The sequence below is a fragment of the Cololabis saira genome, chromosome 10 (assembly GCF_033807715.1).
Source record: "Cololabis saira isolate AMF1-May2022 chromosome 10, fColSai1.1, whole genome shotgun sequence".
Taxonomy (NCBI): domain Eukaryota; kingdom Metazoa; phylum Chordata; class Actinopteri; order Beloniformes; family Belonidae; genus Cololabis; species Cololabis saira.
Genome location: NC_084596.1, coordinates 45,012,874 through 45,038,446, shown reverse-complemented (window position 1 = coordinate 45,038,446; position 25,573 = coordinate 45,012,874). Strand labels below are relative to the sequence as shown.

The window sequence follows — 25,573 nt, the reverse complement described above, 5'->3', positions numbered from 1 at the left end:
TTTCCCTCTGCTCTATTTATCTGCAGGAGCCATTTCTCCTTCTCTGCCTCTGCAACTGCTTGGTCAAGCCTGTTTAGATCGTTACTTGAGAGGACTAGGTCAGTGCTGGCGAGGTGGGATAGATGCAGAGAGGAGAAATATGTCCGTACCGTATGGGGATAGTTTTTCACATTTCTCATCTGATTAGCCCACAAAAACACACGCTTACATAACCGGTTATCTGGCATACTGCATAGTCTCTTCCAGTTCTTAAAAATACATGACCACTGGTGTTGCCAGGTCGTTTTCCATCCCATGTCACCTTGTATGGCAGCATTTGGGGTATATTTACCAACACCCAGAAAGAAGCGGCATGCTCTATTAAAGACTGCATTGATACAGGAGTAACTTCTGTAACCCCATACTGCGGATGCATAAGTAAGGATGGGTAGGACCAAAGAGTCAAAAAGTTTGGTAAAACATTTAAAGGGGAAACCACCCAAAACTTTACTTTTAGCTATAATTGCTCCTAGAGCTCTGTTGGCATAGAGGGCTAGTTGCCTAGCGGTTACATTGTAGTCTAAGAACTCAGTGAGCAGTAATCCTAAATATTTATACTCTTTGGTGACCTCTAGTGGGAAAGACCCGCAAGAGAAGCTGAAGCAGGTCAGGGGCTTTGCTGGGTTTCTGAAGTGCACTACTTTGGTTTTATCCACATTTATATTTAAATTCCATTTTTGGCACCAACTATGAACCAATGAGAGCATCTCCTGTAGCTCCTCTTCTGATTCTGAGATCAGGACTATATCGTCCGCGTAAAGGAGTACAGAGATGTTTTCATTTTCCATAGGTACACCTTTTCCTAGGGCCTTAATTGCTAATGTTAGGTCATTTATGTACATTGAAAATAACACTGGTGACAAAATACAACCTTGTTTCACACCGATGTCAACTGGAAAGGGATCTGTAAGATTTCCATTTATACGGACACAGCATTTCACACCCTCATATAAAGAAATCAGACAGTTAAGGATATTACCATTCAGACCTAAACTTCTCAGCTTTTCCCATAGCTTATCTCGATTAATATGGTCAAATGCTTTCGAAAAATCAATGAATGAGCAGAACGTAGACTTCTTCAGCTTTTTCCTTGAGTCAATTATAGTAGTTAGGGTGGAAATGTGATCTATACAACTCCGTTCCTTTCTGAACCCATTTTGCTCATCTGTTATGATGCTGTTGGACTCCGCCCACTCAGAAATCCTGTTGTGCAACACACAGCAAAACAGTTTGTATACAGAAGAGGTCAAAGTAATCCCTCGATAATTTGCTGGTATTCTTTTATCCTTACCCCCGCCTTTATAAATAGGGTTGATAATACCAAATTTCCACATTTCTGGGATTGTTCCATAAAGAAAACATTGATTAAATAACTTGTGCAGTAAACCAAGTGCATTGCCATTTTTCAGTACATCAGCAGGTAACCCATCATAACCATATGCTTTCCGTTTCTTGACTGCTTGCAGAACTTTAATAATCTCCAGCTCACTAATGGGCTGGTTCAGAGTTGTGTCAGGGCTATATCGGGGGGGTTCTCCGACTCTGGATGGGGTGGGGTTACTAAGTTTATTAGACTGAAACAAGCTGGCAAACTCACTCCTCCAGGTCTCTAGCACTACTTCTTTATCAGTGTGTGGTGAACCATCAGGCCCCAGGACCTCCATAGGGATGTTATCATGCCGCTCGTTACCCACACCAAGCTGATTAACTTGGTTCCAGAAGGTCTTCGGGTCATTACTTTCTAGCTCCTGGATATTCTCCTGTTGTTGTCTCCAGTGTAGTCTTTTTGCCGATTGGACTGAGCGGTCAAACTGTCTCTGTCTGTCCTTCATCATCGCCCTAGCCCTCGTTCTTGTAGGACCGGGGGGGCAAGATGTCCATTCCTTTTCTGCTGCACAAAGAGAGTTCCATAGGGAGGAGTGCTCATCTGTCCACCAGGCCTTTTTTGTTCTCCTCTTTTTATTTGAGCGACCAGACAGGATGATAATGTCCTTGTGGGGTATCTGTGTTCGCATCTCCAATTTAACAATGTCGCAGAACTTGGCATACACAGAGTCAACAGTGTGCTGGTTGGCCATAGGGGACTCTAACTGGGCTATACAGTTCCTCAGTGCTGCCTGACAGCTGTCGCTTGACAGGAAGTGATCTGGGATTGTGGACAAATCAAAAGCAGTAAAAGAGACCCCATCCCCGTTCCTCTGTTTGGAGGACTGAGGGTGAGAATGTGCTGCTGGGAGGGTCATAACGCAGGTAAGGCAGGAGTGGTCTGGGATTACTCTGGCTGTGTCCATGATTGAAATACATCCAGCTTGAGTGAAAAGATCCCTGCTAGGTATGAGCACTGGGTGATGAAATGGGTAAAAAAATCGGGGATAAAAAAAAAAAAAGAATCAGAATCAGAAAAAGGTTTATTGCTAAGTTTGTTAAACACACACAAGGAATTTGTTGTGGTGATTGGTGCAATACAATACAAATATAAAAGCAAATATATAAGAGAGAAAATGTACAAGCAAAAATGTACAATATGAGGTTTTTAAAGTGCCAGATATGAGTCTGTGCAAAAGTGACTTAGGATGTGCGTTAATGTAATGCATAAGGTCAGGATTGGAATCTTTACGTTAATGTAATGTAGAGTGGGATGGGGGGGCAGTCCGTGGTAGACGAGGGAGAGGGGGGACCGGGGCCTTGTTGACGAGGACAGTTGCCGTTGGGAAGAAACTGTTTTTATGGCGTGAGGTTTTGGTCCTGATGGACCGCAGGCTCCTGCCAGAGGGATGAGTCTGGAACAGTTTGTGTCCGGGGTGGGAGGGGTCTGTTGCAATCTTTCCTGCACGCTTCAGGGTCCTGGAGGCGTGCAGGTCCTGGAGAGATGGGAGATTGCAGCCAATCACCTTCTCTGCAGAGCGGATGATACACTGCAGCTGCTTCTGTCCTTCACAGGGGCATCAGCGTATCAGATGGTGATGGAGGAGGTGAGGATGGACTCAATGATGGCCGTGTAGAACTGCACCATCATTGTCTTTGGCAGGTTAAACTTCTTCAGCTGCCGCAGGAAGTACAACCTCTGCTGTGCTTTTTTGGTGAGGAAGGTGATGTTCAGCTCCCACTTGAGGTCCTGGGTTATGATGGTCCCCAGGAAGCGGTAAGACTCCACAGTGTCTGCTGGGGAGTCACACAGGGTGAGGGGGCAGGTGGGGCTGCGTTCCTCCTGTAGTTCACTATCATCTCCACTGTCTTTAGAGCGTTGAGCTCTAGGTTGTTATGACCACACCAGGTCACCAGCTGGTCCACCTCCCACCTGTAGGAGGACTCATCACCATCAGAGATGAGTCCAATGAGGGTGGTGTCGTCCGCAAACTTCAGGAGCTTGACAGACTGACAAGGCAAGTTTATTTGTTTAGTACATTTCATTCAAGGTGCTTTACATAGAAAGGTCAGTCAATGACGGCGAGACATCTGACACCAAAGCTGCAATGCAGTTCACTCAGATTAAAAAAAAACTCACCATAATTAAGAACATACATATTCTCTCTGGTCTATATACACCTTGTTCCAGTAACATCTGACAGGAGTGCACTGTCGTCCACCAGCAAGGGAGAGCCAGTCTGAAACATACCTGATTAACATGCCTGAGACCAGCCTGATGTGTTGTCTTTGGTCCCAACATGTTCAACTACAAGCCTCTGGAACTGAATGTTTCAGAGCGATGGATTAAAGTCATCGTGCTGCAATAAGTGGGCCCAGAAGTGATTTAATGAGCTGCGTTTGGTGCATGCTGTGTTTTGCTGCACAGCCTAAGACCCACGGATGGATCCGGTCTTGACAGCGGCTTTATCAAGATGAGGAAAAGAAGTAGATGAAACCAGCATCAACCACATGTACAGATTTGTCACGTGACCCGAAATAGCAGATTATGTCACGCTGTCGTTCTCACGCACAAAAAGAGGGTGACAGATTGCAAATGAGGAACGACGCTCTGAGAGGAAGCCCCATCAACAGTGCTGTGGTGCACGATAAGAGCCCATCATCCCACATCTGTCACTGCATCTAAAAACTAACTCCCACGCACATAAAAGCACAAAGTAAAAACAATCCAGAGTCTTGGTGTCACAGACGCTTTATTCAAGCCTCTGCGTGGCCTCCTTGTCTGAAGAGGGCATCACTGAGCAAAGCTGCTGCTGCTCAGCTCCATGTACACAAGCTCTGGTGGAAAACAGGGAAAACTGGGGTATCAGTGACCCCTCACAGGTCATCCGGCGAGATAGGACCTTCACACATCTTACTGAGTGTGTATGTGTGTGTGTGTCGTACCGTGATGGAAGCTGTTTGGTATTTGGGTTTTGTCCAGTGGGTCGGTGAGGGGGACGATACCAACATGACGGAGTCTGCCTGATCTGTAGTGCTCTATCAGGGCCTCCAGGGTGTCACCTCTGGGGGTAAGGTGTGGACCCAAACGCAGGAGAGAGAGGGAGGCCGGAGGCAGGAGTTCTCAAAAAACAAAAAGGATTTATTCCAACAAAAATCAAAGCGCTGCTGAGCAGGTTCCAAAACAGAAATGAAGAAACAGGGATCAAAAACCTGGAGCACATGGAAGGAAGAACAGTACGGTCCGACAGGGAACAAGGGAATGACAAGACCAGATATACACAGGGGATAACGAGACATGACGAGACACAGGTGCAGACACAATCAGGGCAGATGGGACACAGGCGGGGCAAAACAGAAACTGAAATGTGGGGGGGAATGTCAAACCTTGACACAGGGTGCCAAACTTCACCAGTAAGTCCCTCTAAAACACACAAACACACCTGTACGTCATGATTGTCTGTTGTGATTGATTGTGTGTGTGACTTACATGTTCACCCACCTGAAGGTACCAGCCCTCAGGGACGTGCACTAGCCTGTAGGTGTGCACAAACGGGGCTTTTCTGTGAAACAAAAGTCATGAGACGTCATCACACAGAAAGACAAGTTGTCTGGGATTTATGGCGCTTTTCCACTAGTACCCACTCAGCCCGACTTGACTCGCCTTGGTTTGGTTCTTTCCCACTAGGGGTCTAACGTGCTGAGTAGATACTTTTCTGTAACTATTCTGCCGAGGTTCTAAGCTGCTGAGTCGGCTGTATCTGACATCATCACACTACAGGCCACTGATTGGTCGAGGGGTTGGAGTCAGACGTCTGAGTCAGGAGGAGGAAATCAGAGAAAGAGACTCTGATGGATTCTTGTTCATTTTATTCAACAGGCAATGGCAGCAAAAGTCTGTTTCATGATCCAACTCTGAGGTGCAGATGTTCATAAACATAGCTGGTCACGGCTCCAGCTGACTTTTCAGCAGCGCTGAGACAAACAAACAAAAAACAAAAAGCGTCGCTGCTTGAAGCTTCTCTTACTCTCATTTTTTAAAGAGCATATTGCAGGTTAGGGTTTTTTCAAAAATTATACCTGACATTATGTGAAAATGACTATGTGAGAAGTTAATGTAGGATTTAATATGTTTTACAAGACATAAGGGCACGTATTCAGTGGAAAAAGTGGCTGATTTTAGCAAAGCTCCTAAAAACGCTTTTTTTTTCGAACACCGCGTCATATGACGTAGCAGCAGGAGGGAGACGTCTCCACAGCTCTGACCCATCTGACTGCCCAGACCCCGTACACACGTAGCCGGGTATCTTCTAAACCGAAGATATTTTCCTACGTTTGGACCTGTCATCCACATGAAAAAACAAATAAACGAATGTTTAAAAAAACTCCGGGCAAAGTGAAAATCCGTTTATGTAGATGCGTGTAGACAGAGAAAACCGGAGTTTTGCGTTTTCGAACGTCACATTATGCTCCAAAACAACAACAAATCTGTTCTGAGTCTGACGTCTAACGTGCGACCTTTGTTTACAACAGAACTACAGATGATCCACCATCTGTTCTCCAAGCTATTTATTAAATAAATGGTCTCTGCTCATGACCACCGTTTACTGCGTTACACCGACGCAGAGCCTACGCCGTAGGGTACGTGGCGACGCAGCCCTACGCCATACCCTATGGGTAGGGCTGCGTCGATTTAACGAGGCAGCTCCGTGGTGGGACACGGGGGGACTCGGGCTCGCGGGGAAGCTGCGCCGCGGAGGCCCGAAGGCCGGAAGAACAGATGATCTACAGGTTTGGAATGCTTATGAATGTGGTCAAAAACGCAGATCTTCGGTTATGTGTGGAAGGTTTTTTTTTTTTTAACAACGATGTAATGTGGATACAAATTATTTTACAAACGAAGGGGGGGAAATATTCGGTTTTAAAAATACCCGGCTATTTCGGATGCATTTAATCAGAAAAAAACGCAGAAAAAAACGAAGATAAGAAGCTTGTTTTCTGTTTAGAAAGTACAAACTTAGACAGATTACAAGTACTCACCCATCTTTTAGGAGTAGTTTTCGGAGTTTCTTTCCGGAACGCACGGACGGGTGCTGCGGTAAATAAAGGCTGATTTATGGTTCCGCGTAAAATCGACGGCGTAGCCTACGGCGTAGGTTACGCGGCGCACGCAGCGTTCGGTGCGTCGCCGCGTAACCACTAGCGACGCTGGCGCGGGTTTCCGGGTTATAAAAACCCAATGTCAACAACATTTCAAAGTAGAGGGCCCCCCCTCTGCCCTAAGGGGCCGCCGCCGCCTCCCCTCACGACGAGGCTCGACTCGCGCGAGGCTTTTATTTTGGCATTACTGCTCTCTGTGCCTGCAGCTGAGGCCTGTAGCGGAGCCAGAGGGGGGGCAAGGGGGCGGTCGCCCCAGGGCCCACACGTTCAGGGGGGCCCAATGAGAGGGCCCCGTTTTGTGTGATACGTTCATATATAATCGTAAAATTTGTAGGTTATAATAACGATAAAATTTGCATTGTGCGGCCAGTGTAGGTTAATTCTTACTTTACTACTGTCCTGAACGCATCAGGGCTGTGAGCCAACCTGATTGGCTGGAACTTAACTTGTTTCGTTTTTTTACATTTGAACTAACTCGTCTTGTATGTGAGACTGCGGCATTTTGGAGGGAACTTTGAAAGAGGAAAAATGGAGAAGAAAAAGCACCAGCCTGGATCGTTAAAAAGAAAGGTAAAAGAGAGAAAGGAGAGGCTAGTTGCTTCCTGTCCGCGGCGGAGGTGTGAGGAGAGCGGCGGACAGTCCGCCGCTCTCCTCATATTTTGCAACGGCGCCGGTGGCTGATGAGGAGGCTAGTGTTAGCTGTAGCGGCCGTTACATTGTTTTCAACGTTACTTGGAATATTGTTGGAGCCGAGGATGATGTTCTGGAGTTCGGAGTCTGTGAATTGGTGCAGCGGCAACAAGCGCAGAGACAGCGATCTGTGAGCACATAAATAATGATCAGAATGTTGTTATTGCCTTGACCACCTTAATGTACCTTGTGTTGTTGTCAACTGTAATAGAGTCTATTTTCTATTTCAATGCATATTGTGTGCAGTTGATACATTTTTAATAGGCTATGCGTTTTGTTGTGTTTAGACCGCCGTGTCTATTTTCTATTTATAGATCTCATTAATGGCTTATAGACAATTGTGTCTATATTCTATCTGAATAGATTGTGTAATTGTAGTTTACATTTTATGTTTTAAGTTATATTAAAGATGGTTTAGCTCAGACCCTGTGAGTCACGGTCACACCAGCACCAAGGACAGCGATGCTCAGATTGATGGCTGTCAGGCTGCGTGTGTGTGTGTGTGTGTGTGTGTGTGTGTGTGTGTGTGTGTGTGTGTGTGTGTGTGTGTGTGTGTGTGTGTGTGTGTGTGTGTGTGTGTGTGAACTGGTTTGAGGCTTTCTGAGGCACCTAGGCTTGCTTGGCTCAGTAAACGTGAGCATTTGTGTTGTTTGCTGGGTATGATGAGGTGTCCGTTATCTTTAAGTTGTTGAATAGTAAAATAATTATCATAAGGGCCCATTGAGAATGCTCCGCCCCCTCTGTGCTGAAACCCACGCTCCAACACTGGCGGAGGCTAAAACAAAACAGAAGAAATCAGGAGCACAGAAACGAAAAGATAGAAAAAGCCATTGTAATGGCACCTTAAGTTGTTTTATTGTAATTTTATTGAGTATGTCTTTGTATTGGGACTGAGTTGGGAATGTTTAATGTGAATTTTATTTATATGCTGCCATGTTGGTCAGTCATGTGTTTTTTCTTATTTATTTTGCCATTTTGTATAAAATACCAGTCTGAGATGGATGTTTGTTTAGCCCTATATGATGCAGTGAGTTGGAACTTGGAGGTCATTGGTATTTTGCTGAATGCAGCAATAAAATGAGGAGGATAATAATTATAATTGTTGTCATGACACTTTCTTTGGCTTTCTCGTTTCTCATTCAGTTTTTACTCCTTATATTGTCTAAAATTGAATAGGGGAATACACAGAGCTTTGCCCTGTTGCACTATTCACCACCCTGCAGTTATTATTATCCTGTGCTATGCATTCATCTGCTGATCTGGAATGGTCTTTTTTGTTATAATCATTGAAGCTGCTTGTGGCTGTCAATCTGTTTCTAAACGACTTAAAGTCATGCAAAGTTAACCGATCCGGCCCGTAAGATCCCAAAAATTTTGCGCGCTACGCGGGGACCCCTTTGGGCTCAGAACCCATAAGGGATTACACCTGGCGACGCCCCTGCGCGTAACCTACGCCGTAGGGTCTGTGTTGGTGTAACGCGGACCAATAAATCAGCCTTTTAAAAAGTGAGTTTCAGCTGTCAATCAAAAGAACGTGGGGGGCCTAACGGGTTTCGTAATTATAAGGCTGTGGCCCGTCATATTGGTGTGAATACACATTCACAACCTCTTCAGTGTCACAACATTAAGATCCACTATTTTTCCTATTGTTGAAATTCACTGCACTCCCTGCCGCTACGTCACTCCTGGTTCAGCTTTTTCAGATGCGGAAGTAAAATACTCTCATATATATATATATATATATATATATATATATATATATATATATATATATATATATATATATATATATATATATATATATATATATATATATATATATATATATATACATATATATATATACACATGCATACATACACATATAATTAGCTGCCCATTTCTGTACATAAATATACACAGATCTACCCATTCTCCCAATAGTGTTATATCAGGCTCCCAAAAGCCGCTAAACCCCTTCCTCTTTGTACCTCGTGAGAATCATGTTATTATATTGTTTTTTTTTTTTAATTCAAGATCTTTTTATTAAAATTTTCCCAAAGTAAAAAAGGTGAAATGCTGAATGTCAATTACAAATATTTTGAGTAGGCATGGGCATGTTAATCATAGCATACACCAGTGTACAGAATATAAAAAACAATTAAATAGTATGAAAAAAATATAAAATAGTAACAAAAACAAACTACAGACCAAACTAATCCCTCCCCTGTCACTGCCAGATTACTAATCACAATATGAGGTCACTCTATCATCAAAAGCCTGCAGAAATATGAAGTATAGTTCACAGGGTCTGGAATGCTTCTAGAAAAGGTCCCCACACTTTCTGGAACTTATTTGATTTCTGAAGCGAGTATCTAATTTTCTCCAGTTTTAAGCAGGACATGATGTCTTCCAGCCATTGTGCACGAGTAGGAGGGAAGGGATCCTTCCACCTGAACAGAATTGCCCGACGAGCCAAAAGGGAGGCAAAAGACAAAGTGTGCCCCTGTGCAGTGGTTAACTTCCTTCCTCCCTCCATGACCCCAAACAGGGCAGTCAGTGGGTTTGGTTCTAATCTGATTTTAAGCACCAGAGAGAGAGTATGAAATACTTCCATCCAGTACTTGTTTAGACATGGGCAGGACCAGTACATGTGGATGAGAGAGGCTTCTGCTACTTTACATCTTACACAGTATGGACTAATATCTGGGTACATGGAGGATAACTTTGCTTTGGAGATATGAGCCCTGTGTACCACTTTAAACTGAATTAAGCAGTGACGTGCGCACAGGGAGGTTGTATTAACCAGTTTGAGTATAGACTCCCAGGTATCCTCTGATAAGGGAAGCCCTAAGTCCTGCTCCCATGCTGCTTTGAGTTTATCTGTAGGGGCATTCTTAAGATCCAGCAACATGCCATAGAAAGACGAAATGAGCCCCTTTTTGAATGGGTCTGTGGCAAGAACTTTGTCAAATGTGGTCAAGCCTATCGATGCACCAGGGCTGGGTGTCTGGGAAAGAACAAAATGTCTAGCCTGAAGATACCTAAAGAAATGTGATTTTGGAAGGCTGAATTTACTACTTAACTGCTCAAAAGATGCCACGGTGCCGTCTATGAACATATCTCTAAAACGAATCATACCCCTCCTGTGGGTCCTCAAGGGATGGTTTGAAAGAGTGATTTGATGCAATGGGGCTAAGAAGAGAGAAGCTGTGAAAACCAAAAAACTTCCTAAATTGGGCCCAAATTCTAAGAGAATGTTTAACCACTGGGTTTTTGATTGATTTAAGTGAAGGAAGTGGAAGTGATGAGCCGAGTAGGGCAGGAATTGACAGGTCATCAGTTGGATGTAACTCCATCGCCACCCAGTCAGGGCGGTCAGCGCCGTCGCAGTAGAAGGACCAGAATGCAAGGCAGCGCAGGTTAGCAGCCCAATAATAATAACGAAAGTTTGGGAGGGCCAGACCACCTGCAGACTTAATTTTTTGAAGGTGAGTCTTGTTCAAACGTGGCCGTTTACCCCACCATAGGTATGAAGATATAACTGAGTCAAGGGACTGAAAAAAAGAACCAGGAATAAAGAGTGGTAAGGTCTGGAAAAGGTACAAAAATTTAGGTAAGATGGTCATTTTAACTGAATTGATGCGACCCACAAGAGACATTGACAGGGGTGACCATTGTGTAAGGGTTTGTTTGGTCTCATTTAACAATGAGATAAGATTCTCTTGGAGCAGGTCTTTGTGTTTCCTTGTCACAGATATGCCTAAATAGGAGAATTTGTCATTTACGATTTTAAAGGGAAAATTGGAAAGGTCTAAAGCATGCGATTCGAGATTGGTAGGGAAAAGCTCACTTTTGCTGAGATTCAGTTTATAGCCTGAGAGTTTCCCAAACTGACTGAGAAGTGACAGCGCAGGGGGTAATGATTATATTTGTTTTTAAACTGGTTAATGTTTGGACATTGTTTTAATTGTGAATCCACTCTGTTCCATAGTTTAACTCCACTGACTAATATAGACATTTTTTTCATTGTTGTTCATGTTCTGCAAGACTTAAAATTTAAAGAACCTCTTAAATTAAACCTCCCCTCTCTGTCATAAAACATCTCCTGTAAGTGAGATGGTAATAAGTTGTTCCGAGCTTTATACATGAATTGTGCTGTTTGGAATTCCACTAGGTCAAAAAATTAGATTATTTTAGAATTGAAGAATAATGAATTGGTGTGTCCATGAAAACCAGCCTTGTGAATGATCCTGATTACTCTTTTCTGCAGTATGAATGGTGGTTGCAGTGAACTTTTATACGTATTTTCCCAAACCTCTAAACAGTAACTTAGATAAGGTAAAACCAGGGAACAGAACAGAATGTGGAGTGGTTTATTATCCAGGAATTGCTTTCCTCTGGCCAGAACTGAGATGCCTCTATATTTTGTTGTGGATGTTTAATATGAGATTTCCAGCAAATCTTGTCATCTATAATTACCCCAAGAAATTTAGTTTCATGTACTCTTTCAATGTTTACACCCTCAATCTGTACCTGTGCTTGATGGTTTTTATTGTTTCCAAATACCATCATTTTTGTTTTGTTTAAGTTTAATGATAACTTGTTATCACTCACTCACTCACTCACTCATCTTCTCCCGCTTTTCCGTTACTGGGTCGCGGGGGCAGCAGCCTCAGCAGGGATGCCCAGACTTCCCTCACCCCAGACACTTCCTCCAGCTCTTCCGGGGGGAGTCCGAGGCGTTCCCAGGCCAGCCGAGAGACATAGTCTCTCCAGCGTGTCCTGGGTCTTCCCCGGGGTCTCCTCCCGGTGGGACATGCCTGGAACACCTCCCTAGGGAGGAGGGACATGCCTGGAACACCTCCCTAGGGAGGCGTCCAGGAGGATCCGGTACAGATGCCCAAGCCACCTCAGCTGACTCCTCTCAATGTGGAGGAGTAGCGGCTCGACTCCGAGCTCCTCCCGGGTGACCGAACTCCTCACCCTAGCTCTAAGGGAGCGTCCAGCCACCCTGCGGAGGAAACTCATCTCGGCCGCTTGTATCCGCGATCTTGTCCTTTCGGTCACTACCCAGAGTTCATGACCATAGGTGAGGGTAGGGGCGTAGATTGACCGGTAAATCGAGAGCTTCGCTTTTCGACTCAGCTCCCTCTTCACCACGACGGTCCGGTACATCGACCGCATAACTGCGGACGCTGCACCGATCCGCCTGTCAATCTCACGCTCCATTGTTCCCTCACTCGTCAAACAATTTTTTAATTTTGTCAAATTCTGAAGTAATATTGTCCAAAAGTTGCTGTAAATTCTCACCAGAATAATATGTTTGTGTCATCGGCAAATAGTATGAATTTCAGTATTTGTGATACTTTACATATGTCATTGATATAGATGATAAACAGTTTAGGAGCCAACACTGACCCCTGGGGGACGCCACACTCAATGTCCAAACATTGTGACTGATTTTCTCCCATCTTCACAAATTGTTTCCTGTTCTTTAAGTAGCTTCTGACCCACTGTAATGCACAACCCCTTATCCCATATAGTTCCAATTTATTGAATAATATGTCATGATTTATTGTATCGAAAGCTTTTTTTAGATCAAAGAATGCATCCCAAAGACTGTCGATTCATCCTTCCACCTATAGAACCCAGCTAGGATGACGAGCCCCAAATATGCATCTAAATTTATTTTGTCAAGCTCCTCCAACTTCTCCATCCAAAACATGCCTGACCTTCTAGATTAGTCATTTCCAGAATTATTCTCTGTATTGGATCGGGCACCGTCTTTATTATGTTTTCTGCAGATAGTTCTGCCTGACGCATATTTGGGGATGACCACTCTATTCACCATTTTTTGACATGAATGTCTTGCTTGGAGGAATAGAAATAGCAAATCCCTCATCTGGTTCATCATCAGGATCATTAGAATCAGAATTTAGCTAAAGATAGTTTTCAGACACATCCTCCTCTATTTCAGTGTCACGATCAATGATGACTTCCAGAGTCTCCTGGACTGTCATTGTTTTGCATCAGCTGCTCATTTTGTAAAGGTCTACATGACAGTGTAATGTTGGTAGGGCTCCCATGCAGATAATCTTTTATATGTTTTGCCCCTCCCCTGTTGAGTGTCCACTGAATGTGGGTAGAGTTTCCCCACGAGAACATAAATGGTCCCTGTGAAAAGTAATAACATCTGCACCTGTGCACCTGTGCGTGTGTGTGTTTGTGTATGTGTGTGTGATTGAGGTGAAATATGTTTCACAGTTGCAAAGAAATAAATACTTTGACATTTCTGACACCTTTTTACCTCCAGTTTGACTCGAACAGAAACTATGCGATATAAACATGCAGGGGTGGTTGCAAATATGTGAGATGAACCATTTTCATATAATATGTTGATTACACTAATTAAGCCAAGCAGAAAAAGTTTAAAATAATAAATTAGAAATTCAGCCTCTGAGCCCTGTCTTTATCTTTACCGTTTCTAACCTCCGAAGCTCCGGCCGGCGGAGTTAAGCCTGAATTACGGTTCTGCGTTAAATCGACGCAGACCCTACGCCGTAGACTCTGCATTGGTGTAACGCGGAACCATAAATCAGCCTTTAAACCATGTCATAACTGCATGTGATGCGAGCGAGCGTCAGCGACAAAATCAATTCCATTGCTTTATTTTCAATTGGACTGTCCTAACTGGCCGCAGCAACGCAGCGCTGCGCAGCGTGACGCGGCGCGCCGTTTAGAGCTGGCCGTTTCCTGCCGCTCGCGTTGAAAGCCGTGCTGTAGGAAACGGTCACGGATAAGGATCCAGTTAGTTGAAATGAGAAGTTATCTCTATGATTCCTCCTCATTTCACTACAAAAACCTCAATAAAGTGGCAGCTGCTAGAGGGAGATGGACAGAGAGCGTCTGATGTCACGCAGTGCTACGATAGTCGGACGCTCGCATGCAGTTACACGGTTTTATAGTTGTGGGTGTGGTTTCACGCATCGGAGGCCAAACTCTGCTCCTGTCGTGACTCAGGACGGGAGCAGAATCTTATTGGCTCGTAGAAGTCACATCACACTGGACGGCTCACCCAGGCGGCTGTACAGACACTGCAGAATTTGGTTGCTTTCCTCCTTCTCTGAGTTGGCAGGCTGAGGGGAGACCACTTTATAAATGTTAAAGCAAGAAAAAACCTTTTTTTCATAATCGGTCCCCTGTAATTGCTCACAGTTGTAAAGAACAGCAGTTTTTCAGTCACTAGCAACACGCAAGAGACCCATCCAGAAAACTTCAGGCCAGTCAGGGAGACAGCTGCAGTTACTGTTGCCATAGCAACCCGAACTGAAACATGTCAAGCAATTATCGGCGTATCTCTGCGCTCATAGCATCCACTTGCCTGGCTTTGCTGACACGCTGCTGGTGCACGTGGTTCCCAGATCGCAAACATACACACATACAACAGTTCAACTATTTGTATTTGATGTGCTTCTGTAAAGATATAACAAGAGATAAAGGATATAAAGGCATTACAGTCACACTCATGTATGGATTTAATTGTCCACATACGTTTCCCTCCGTTTCTTAGAATAATCACAGAACTTTGTTCCACTTTAGTACTGTCCATGAGCTCTTTAAGATGACAGACACAAGTTCATGTACTTGTGTCTCCATGTCCTGCCGATGAAGCGGATTCCAGGGAGTTGATGGTTTGAAGAATGGTGGGAAACCTCTCATTGAGATCTTTGTTGGCCTGGAGGAGCCCCCCCAGCCTCTTCAACTGCTCTGCGTCCTGAGGACGAGACAGAACATCAAGTCACCTTTAGACATATATGCCTCGTTTAACGGGTCTCTGCACGTTAACTTCACCTGTGTAAGGGCGTCTTCATCATCCCCTGGAGCAGCATGCATACACTCCTGAAACATCTCTTGCAGCAGCTCGATTTCCCATTGGCTGATTTTCTCGGGGCTGGTCTCCAGTTGGGGGACAGAATCAGCTTGTAATCCGTCCGACAACCCGGCCGAATCCATTCGGTCCACACCCAAGACACTTATTGACAAATCCACAGACAGCATCTGCACGGAAAACAACAGTAAGTACACATCACATCACATCACCGCCACTGTTAAGCACTAGCATTTCAGAAAATACGTCACCGCGACAGCACACTAGCGTGTTCACGATCATGCTCACATCTTCTATTTGTTTTTCAACTGTTGCCATCTGTGGCACTTGGCTGAGCTGCTGCACAAACTGCCTCAGCGTGGTCCTGTAGTGCCTCATCCAGTCATCCTTGACGCGAAACTCACAAGAGTGCATCAGCTCATTCCGGTATTGGATCACCTGTAAGAAATGCACAAACACAAATGGCGCTTTCACACTAGTACCTACTCGGCTCTACTCAACTCAGCTCAGCTCGACTCAACTCGGCCTGGTTGCTTTTCCATAACAATCCAGCACTGGAGCAGAAGTAGGAGGTTGGAGAAGCTGCTGTGACGTATTTGATTGTGTGATCTACACGAAGAAGACAACAACACTAAAGATGTAGAACCTGGAGGAGATGATATACAGGACTGTCTCAGAAAATTTGAATATTGTGATTTTTCTGTAATGCAATTACAAAAACAAAAATGTCATACATTCTGAGTCATTACAAATCAACTGAAATATGTCAAGTCTTTTATTATTTTAATATTGCTGATCATGGTTTACAGCTTAAGAAAACTCAAATATCCTATCTCAAAAAATTAGAATATTCTGGGAATCTTAATCTTACAGTAAACTGTAAGCCATAATCAGCAATATTAAACTAATAAAAGGCTTGCAATATTTCAGTTGATTTGTAATGAATCCAGAATGTATGACATTTTAGTTTTTTTTAAATTGCATTACAGAAAATAAAGAACTTTATCACAATATTCTAATTTTCTGAGATAGTCCTGTACGTGCTGCAAGTTAAAACATGAGAGTGAGAGAAGCTTCAAGTGGCGACGCTTTTCTTTTTCTTTGTATGTCTCGGCGCTGCTGAAAAGTCAACTGGAGCCGTGAGCAGCTATGAAGAGACAGAGCTCCTGGTAGATCTGGTCGTTCCTTATCTCCGTCTAGATCTTTTTAATTCTCTCCTCAGCACCAGGTTTATGAACATCTGACCCTCAGAGTTGGATCATGAAACAGACTTTTGCTGCCGTTGCTGGTTGAATAAAATGAACCAGAATCCGTCAGAGTCTCTTTCTCTGATTTCCTCCTCCTGACTCAGACGTCTGACTCCAACCCCCCGACCAATCGGTGGCCTGTAGTGTGATGATGTCAGATACAGCCGACTCAGCAGCTTAGAACCTCGGCAGAATAGATACAGAAAAGTATCTACTCGGCACTGTAGCAAGCTCGTGCTACCCGGGGTCAGCCGACAGGCAAAGAGGACACGGGGTTTCGTGGAGAAATTCTCGATATTTATTTTCACCCAGATACAGACGTGTAACAGCCCACTCGGCAGCTCCGTGTCATCCCTCTGAGCAGAACCCTTTGCTGGTGTGCAGCCGCTCTTTAAATACCCAGGCAGGGTGGAGAGATTGATTGGGCACAGGTGTGCCCAATCAGCTGGGCCAGGCCCGCGCCACCTGTGTGCTGCTCCCCCGCAGACCACGCCCAATCCTCCACCAGACCACGCCCAATCCTCCACCAGACCACGCCCAATCCTCCACCCTGTCACAGGCACGTTAGACCCCTAGTGGAAAAGAACCAAACCGGGGCGAATCGAGTCGGGCTGAGTAGGTACTAGTGGAAAAGTGCCAAAAGTCACCACAGAGTACGGTTACAACACCACTGCCTGCACTGCTCTTTATTGTCAAGGTGTATAGAAGAGGAGATTATGGGGATGGAGCTGCAGGTGCAGCTGACTGGTGTTCTTGGTTAGGGAAAGGCCCTCTCCAGGGAGAACTGTTGGGTGGGGATATGCTGCCACTGGGTTCAAAGGAGGGTCAAATGACTGGCCATATAAAAAACAGTTTGGCACAAGGTCACCCTGTGCACCTATTCCAATGGGATTCCAGTTGGAAGGTAGGGGGAGGGTCCCAGGGGGATACACCCATGCAAGACTCCAGCAATTAGAAGGCGTTGGGCACAAGTAAAGAAATTTAAAATGGAGTTCCTCATTATCAAGATTTACATAGACATCGCTGTGGTAGTAAATACAGGCAGAAATGAATTTACAACAGGAGATTATTAATATAATTCTAATTAATGTATTATAATAATAATTCACTGCACCGGCCTGCCGTCAGGATAAATGATTAGAGTTGGAATGCTGACATTATCATTGTGACATTACAATCAAAATTAGCTTGTGAAAAAAAATCTTGCCAGAGTCTCAATTCTGCGCAAAAGAATTATGTAATTATTATTAGAAGTATTAATTATGATCTATGCTGCCCTAAATCGGATATCAGGGTATTTCCAGCGAGAGCATGCACAGTGAGCATGCTCAGAGAACATGCACAGTGAGCATGCTCAGAGAACATGCACAGAGAGCATGCTCAGAGAACATGCACAGTGAGCATGCTCAGAGAACATGCACAGAGAGCATGGACGGCTGTTCAATACGTTTGCAGTGATGCAAGATGAAGGAAAATCTTTCCTGACATGATGTTGAAAAGTCAACATGGGGGCAGATTAGAAATGTTTTCAGTGTTTTAAAAGAAAATAGGACTGATGTAGACGTAGCCTCGGCTCAAAGACAACACGATTCACTGTCATCATCCCAATCCTTCTGGGCCTGTTCCCGTTCTCACTGCTGTCAACCAGACAACCTTGTCAGGAGATTCACCGACGTTCCCTGAGGAAGTGACAAGGACATAGTCTTGATATACAGTCAGAGTCTGTCCTCCTGCGCTGGCAGGTGAGGGCAGACAAGAGCAGCAGCAGCAGTCATTAATGAGCTGATTGCACTTATTCACCATCGTTTATGGGGATTCAAACAAACTACAAGAACAATGGAGAACAATTATGCTGATAAGATACGTATAATTAATAACTGAGAAAGGAAAATAAGAAGAGAAGAGAAGATGGTTGAGAGGCACCGCCCAGTGGATCATGTCGGTGCCCCCCTGCAGCATAGGCCTATAGCAGCATATCTACCACCAAGCTATGTTTGAGACTAACTATTATAGTTCTATAGCTGCAACTATGACTACTGACTCTAACACACTAGAGTTTACACTAACTAGAGGTTTACTAACACTAACTAGAGGTTTACTAACACTAACTAGAGGTTTACTAAACACTAACTATAGGCTTTACTAAACAGAAAGGTTTTAAGTTTAGTTTTAAAGGTGGAGGTGTTTTCAGTCTCCTTAACCCAGATTGGAAGTTGGTTCCATAGTAACGGTTCCTGGTACCAGAAGACCGTCCTCCAAATCTACATTTGGATACTCTAGGAACTACGAGTAAACCTGAACTCCGAGAACGGAGAACTCTGTTAGGAACATAAGGCACTATCAGGTTTAGGCTTAGGCTTAGGCTCTGCGCTGGTTTAACACAGAACCTTAAATCAGGCTTTATAACTTGAAACTGCGGGGCAGCACGGTGGCTTAGTGGTCAGCACTGTTCCTCACGGCAAGAAGGTTCCTGTGATAGACTGGCGACCTGTCCAGTGGGAACCCTGCCTTTCGCCTATAATGAGCTGGGATAGACTCCAGCAGACCCCTGTGACCCTGCAAAGGAGTAAGTGGGTATAGATAATGAATGGATGGTTGAAACTTCACCTATTTAGGGTGAAAGACAAGTGCAGGATCCTGCAACTTCTTTCATGTGATAAAATGATGAAAGATGTGAATGAACCTGAACAATTTCAGAGTCTGCATGCAATAGGACATGCATGCAAGAGTAACTGTGTTGATGAGCAGTCACAGGTTGCTCACAAGCGATGTGGTGTGTCTGTTTTCATAAGTGCTTACCTGTCGAACCGGCTTCGGATCATAGATTTTATTTATCACCAAGAAAATGCTGTCAACTTAGAATAACCACAAGCCCAGTCTGTTCTTTAGGTTCTTTGAATGTAATTGCTACATAAACCCATATGATGTGGGAATGTCCAGGTGTTAACTCCTTTTGGCGGCAAGTTGTAGATAAGTTATCTGAGATAGTTGACCTTCATACCTTGTCTTCCTAATATTATACTGTTAAACGATGACTCTTCTATCACTCTAAATAGAATTAAGAAGAAAATATTATTGTGTGGGCTAACAGCAGCTAAGAAAATTCTAGTCATGAGATGGAAATCTCCAAATGGTTTGAATATATGTCACTGGTTTTCATTATTTTTGGATGTAGTGACTTTGGAACTATCAGTTGTGCGATTACACGGCGCAGCAAAAGAAACCGTAGATGCCTTATCTAAAGCAGTGCAGAAAGCACGTTCTCTTTTGTAAAAATGAGTTAGATGTAATTGTAATGTGTATTTTTGTGTTTTTTCTATTTTTTGTTGGTGCTTGTTTTGTTTTTTCATATAAGGATTGTGTTTCATGTAGTATTTAAGTTAAGTCTGATAACGCTTGAATGTATTTTGTCAAGACAGGAAAGGAGGAGGGTGGGTGAGGGCGGGGAGATCAGTGCAGTCATTGGGTGGGTGGAGGGGGGGTGGATTCAGTGCACATTATAATTGCTGAGCATCCTCCTTTGATACATTTTATACTGTTACAAGTATATGTTTGAAATGTTGATGATCTTCTTGAATATTGTTTGAAATATTTTTTTTCTTTCATTGTTATCCTACCTCGCATGGGCTAAAATTATTTTGAAAATCAATAAGAAGTTGGTCATAAAAAAAAAAAAAACATAAATGCTTACCTGTCGAACCAGCTTGGGATCCACATGCCAGAAGCATTTACAGTAGTTGATGAGGTTGAGGAGAGCAGAAGTGTCACATTGATCCGCCCCCTTCACTTTGGCTTGACCACGAGGCATGTAGGCCTGCAGAGGAGGCAGACACCGCTGGTAAACTCATATTCAGGTGGCAGCCTTTAGCCTCTTCTGCCTGATTATATACTCATCCAAAGGGCTTTCTGGATGGCAGCATTTGTTGCTCCAACAACTATTACGGTAATATCACTCAGCAGAAGCTGTGTCTTGACAAGTGTACAAGTTACCCATGTCATATGTATGGAAGGCCGTTTTAACATTTAATCGCTAAGTTTGACGATCCAGAATTAACATTGCAGATATCTACAACTGCATTTTGACTAGTCGTAATTACATTGTGACTAGTCAGAATTGTCATTCAAGATATCTATAACGTCATTTTGACTAGTCAGCCCTCTAATTCAAGATATCTGTAATTACATTTTGACTAGGCAGAATGGAAGTTAAAGATATCTCCAATTTGAGATATCTCTAATTAAAATTTATTTCAAGATATCTATAACTTGATTATAGATATCTAAAATTAAATTATGACTATCTGTAATTCCAGTTCAAGATATCTACAACTTCGTTCTGACTAGTCAAAACTTAACTTAAGATATCTAAAAAGGACAATGTAGATTGAGGGGAATTAAAGATATCTTGAACTGGAATTAGGACTAGTCAGAATTAAATTGTAGATATCTGAAACTGGAATTACAGCTAGTTGTAATTCAGTTGCAGATATCCGTAATTCACATTGCAGATATCTGCAACTGAATTGTAGATATCTGTAATCAGAAACCCCACACACATGAATGGCAAAAGTGACGTCATTTGTCCTCGGCAGAATGACGTTGTGGATGTCTGAAATGACAATTGTGGATAGGAAGAATGTAATTGTAGATATCTGAAATGCTCTTTTTGACTAGGAATAATTTAATTGTGGATATCTGCAACACATATCCAGTCTAGCTGTTAAATATTAAAACGGCTTGCCATACATATGCACATGTGGACGCTCATAACTTTGCAGAAGTCAGCTAGTGAAGCGTGCACTGAAAGCAAGCTGGACAGTCCCTCTTCTCTTTAAGATGTTGATGAATACTTTCTTAAGGGAAGTCCCTCTTTATAGACGGTGCAGATGTGCAAATAAACACTAAGGACCCTTTAAAGCTGTCTGAAAGAAAAATGCACTCTGTACTGTCCATACTGCAAGAGAAAAACAAATACTCCAAAACCACCATAAAAAAGCCAGATTACAGTTTGCAGCAGCACACGGGGACAGAGATCTCAGGTTTGGGAGACCACAGTTGAACTGTATGCTCATAATGATAGTTGTTATGTTTGGAGGGAAAAAAAGATCTGTCCATGTAAATAGACTTTGAATAAAGCAATAAAAATGCACTTAAAAAAAGCTTTTACAATTAGAACTGGAGGCATGTATGTAGATCTCTGACTGCCACTGGATATCCTATTTAGTATACAGTGATAAGCAGTGCTCTTAAATGATGCTGAATGGCAGAAAACTGTGAATATAAATCACATTCATTGCTACTGATCAAACCTGGACTAAATTTCACATAAGCCTCAAGTCTATCGTCTCTGTTTAAGCTGTGCTGCATAAAACCACAACAGATTCAAGGAGAGATCCAGGAGACGTCCTCTGTCCACACATGGAGACTCAAGCAGTGGGGTTATATACAGTACTCGAGTTGTAAAACAAAAATCAGGGGGGATGGTGGATTGTATCATATGGGGACAGATAATTTGTGCTGATTACAAATAATATAATATATTACAAATAATAGCAGTGACCAAAACCCCTGCAGAAATACTGCAGGAATGACATAGCAGCAGTTAAATGCAGCCTTCTGTAAGCTTTAAATATCCACTGGGCTTACATCAAATACATCAAAACACAACAATTAAAAACACTTTTCTGAACTTATCAATATGACTCTGTCCTTCACAGGATAAGTAACATGGATCACTGCAAAAACTCTAAATCTTAACAAGAATATTTGTCTTATTTCTAGTTAAAATGTCTCATTTTAGTAAAAAAATCTCATTACACTTAAAACAAGACTCATCACTGGAAAAAACAACAATTTTTACCTGTTTCAAGTAGATTTTCACTTGAAATAAGTAGAAAAATCTGCCAGAGGAACAAGATTTATCTTCTCATTACAAGCAAAAAAAATCTTGTCCCACTGGCAGATTTTTCTACTTATTTCAAGTGAAAATGTATTTGAAACAGGTGAAAATTGTCAAATAAGTTATTTTTCTGGTGTTATTTTTCTGGTGATGACTCTAAATGTTGAAATAGCAGTAAAACCACATTCATTGATGAAATGACATAAGGGATGGAAAGGGGGGGTGACAGTTTTACAGGGGGGATGATTTGGACCGTTTTTATTTCAGGAGGGGATGCCATCCCCCCTCATCCCCCCTCAACTCCAGTACTGGTTATATATATATGACCGTTCTTTGTGTGCTGATGATTAGATGCTATATAAATAAAATTGAATTGAATTGAATTGATGTCGTAGCTGGTGCACCTTACCTTGGCCAGCTCCCAGTGGTTTGTCCTCCAGTGAGGAGGAAAGCAGTTTGCCCAGTTGATGGTGGCGTCGGGCTGTCTGTGGTGGGCCAGGATGGCCTTCTGCCACTCTGAACACAGTCCGCATAGCCGTGAAATCTGCACACACAGCAACACACGGGTTTATATGCCTTGAAAGTGGGTAGCACAAAGCTGCAGCTCTTTAAATCACCAGCTATGAACAGAGCTGTGAAGACTGGCTGAAAGGGGGTGCTGTTTAACTACATCTCTGTGTTATTTTGTCAGGACTATTTAATTAAGACAACAGATAGCTTACAACTTAACAAAATGTGTATAATATGGCTCTTTAGGGAGTTATTGCCCCATGTGATTGACAGCTACAAATCAAGCCAGAAATCTTGGTGTAATTATTGACTCAGACCTGAACTTCATTGTAAGAATGAGATGTACCTGCTGTACTCTACTGCCCTTACTTTTTAACAACTTGTGCTTTTTCTTATTTTACCTCTTTTCTTATCATTTTATTTGTTATGTACTGTTTAATTATGTCTTGCCGCTTTTAATGTTGATAAAGCACTTTGAGTCACCTTGTGTTGAATTGTGCTATACAAATAAATTTGCCTTGCCTATATGGTTGTCTGTCTGTACACTAGTCATACACGTTGAATGCTATTAAAGCACTTTAAACTTTAAATCAAAGCATTTTGTTTTTCCCATATAAAATAAATACATTTATATGCATTTTATAAGTTTTGGGGATGTCCCTTTTTTTTGGTGCCTGCGCTGCTGAAATGGGGCATCCCTTAGTTCTATTTCTGAAAGGTGGCAAACCTAGTCTCATCTGATCAAAACACAACCGCTCTACAGGACTGTCTCAGAGAATTAGAATATTGTGATAAAGTTCTTTATTTTCTGTAATGCAATTAAAAAAACAAAAATGTCATACATTCTGTAAACCATAATCAGCAATATTAAAATAATAAAAGGCTTGCAATATTTCAGTTGATTTGTAATGAATCCAGAATGTATGACATTTTTGTTTGAACTTTATCACAATATTCAAATTTTCTGAGACAGTCCTGTATAAACTACTACGAGTGATTCCCAGTAGTTATATAATAAAAAACCACCTTATTCCCTGTGGGTTTGCATGAGGAGGTCTGGCACGGCCTCCGCAGGAGGGAGTTCTGGTTGAGCAGATCTGCGTGGAAAGCTCTCATGTGTTGGTCGGTGAACCGGTGCAGGCCGTCCCGCAGGATGAGCAGACACCGGCCCGCCACCAGCCAGTTCTTGTACTCCCTGTCGTTGAGACGAGCAGACAACTCCTCACGGACCATGTCTGCCACTCCACTTCCTAGTGGGAAAACCAAACAAAGAGGCGAGGCAAAGTTTCAAGCCTCAATTATGGTCTGCGTTAAATCGACGCAGTGCCGATGCCGTACGGTTCGCGGCGACGCGTTACTACGCCGTAGGCTCCTGCGTCGATTTAACGCAGAACCATAAATCAGCCTCCAGGCTGTGACATGTGGCTCCGCCCAGGGAGGTAGGGCGAGCCGGCGGCCACAAGGTGGCAGTGTCGGCCTGGGGACGGGGATGGAGAAGTTTCATTAAATGTGACGGATTGTACAGTAGGTAGGTATGGAGGTAGATGTGTGTCTTAATTATTCAATCAAAAAAAAGATTGCTTCAATCAAAAAATATATTTTCAATTAAAAAAAGAATTCACTTCAATCAAAAAAAAAAATTTCAATCAAAGAAAAAAAGTGTTTGAATGCAAACAAATATTTTAGGCTCAAAAAATGCATTTGAACACTGTTTTTCTTTGATTGGAAATGTTTTCTTTGATAGAAGTGTTGATAGAAGTTTGGAGCAACGTTTTTGATTGAAGTAGTGTTTTTTGTGTTTAGGCCATATTATGGGTAGGACATTTGTGTCTTTATCATTTAATAAAAAAAAAAGTTGCTTCAAAAAGAAAAAAATATTTTCAATTTAAAAAAAAGTGTGTCAAACACTTTTTTTCGTTGATTAAAAACGTTTTTTTTATTGAAGTGATTTTTTTTCATTGAAAATATTTTTTTCTTTTTGAAGCAACTTCTTTTTTGATTAAATGATAAAGACACAAATGTTCTACCCATAATATGGCCCAAACACAAAACAACACTACTTCAATCAAAAAAGTTGCTTCGAACAAAAAAACTTCACTTCTATCAAAGAAAACATTTCCAATCAAAGAAAAACAGTGTTCAAATGCATTTTTTTGAGTCTCAAATATTTGTTCAAACACTTCTTTTCTTTGATTGAAATCATTTTCTTTGAAGTGATTTTTTTTTTTAATTGATACCTGGTTGCACAGCTATAGGGATGTAAAGATAACAATGCTTGCAAACAGAAAAACAAGTCCATGACAGTCCAGGATTACATTTGAAATGATGGGAGGTGGATCCACGGTTTTAGATTAGATTAGATTAGATTAAACTTTATTGTCATTGCACATGTCAAAAGTACGAAATGCAGTTAGCATCTAACCAGAAGTGCTTATGCAGTGAAATAAACGCAATGTACAGCATATACACATATACATATATATATATTTAAATATGTATGTACACAGAGCAGATTAATAAATAACTATTGCTACAAGGTGCAGGTCAGATACAGTATGAATGAATGACAATATATATCACGAACAGTTGAGATGTGATTATATGATTTACACAGATTTGAATTACAGTATATACATGGGTGATTGCAGCATTCACATGAGTGTGGAAGTATTTACAGCAGTGCGAGGAGGTAGTTGGTAAAAAGTCCAGTGCAATTATATTGTGTACAGTTGTGCAGAATAGTGCAAAGAGTTAGTGGGTACTAGCCCCGTTCACTTCCTGTTGGCTGAGGAT

General features: G+C 42.5%; 1 protein-coding gene across 1 annotated transcript; it reads right to left on the bottom strand.

The window, feature by feature from the left end:
- Positions 1-14,677: 14,677 nt before the first annotated feature.
- LOC133452125 (uncharacterized protein CXorf38 homolog) lies at positions 14,678-24,030 on the bottom strand. Its single transcript, XM_061731339.1, has 6 exons — positions 23,807-24,030; positions 22,680-22,814; positions 20,063-20,185; positions 15,413-15,562; positions 15,088-15,294; positions 14,678-15,010 (listed from the first exon to the last, which is right to left on the bottom strand). Exons 1-6 carry the CDS (start codon positions 24,011-24,013, stop codon positions 14,873-14,875), a joined length of 960 nt encoding a protein of 319 aa, XP_061587323.1. The 5' UTR covers positions 24,014-24,030; the 3' UTR covers positions 14,678-14,872.
- Between the last annotated feature and the right edge of the window lie 1,543 nt (positions 24,031-25,573).

What these genes read in the sequence shown, in the direction of transcription:
- LOC133452125 (XM_061731339.1), bottom strand. Translation starts at nt 24,013, where the DNA reads ATGGTCCGTGAGGAGTTGTCTGCTCGTCTCAACGACAGGGAGTACAAG. An exon ending in TTGAAAAACAAATAGAAGAT is followed by an intron (nt 15,295 to 15,412) that starts GTGAGCATGATC and finishes TTTTCCGTGCAG; the next exon opens with ATGCTGTCTGTGGATTTGTC. An exon ending in ATGAAGACGCCCTTACACAG is followed by an intron (nt 15,011 to 15,087) that starts GTGAAGTTAACG and finishes TCTCGTCCTCAG; the next exon opens with GACGCAGAGCAGTTGAAGAG.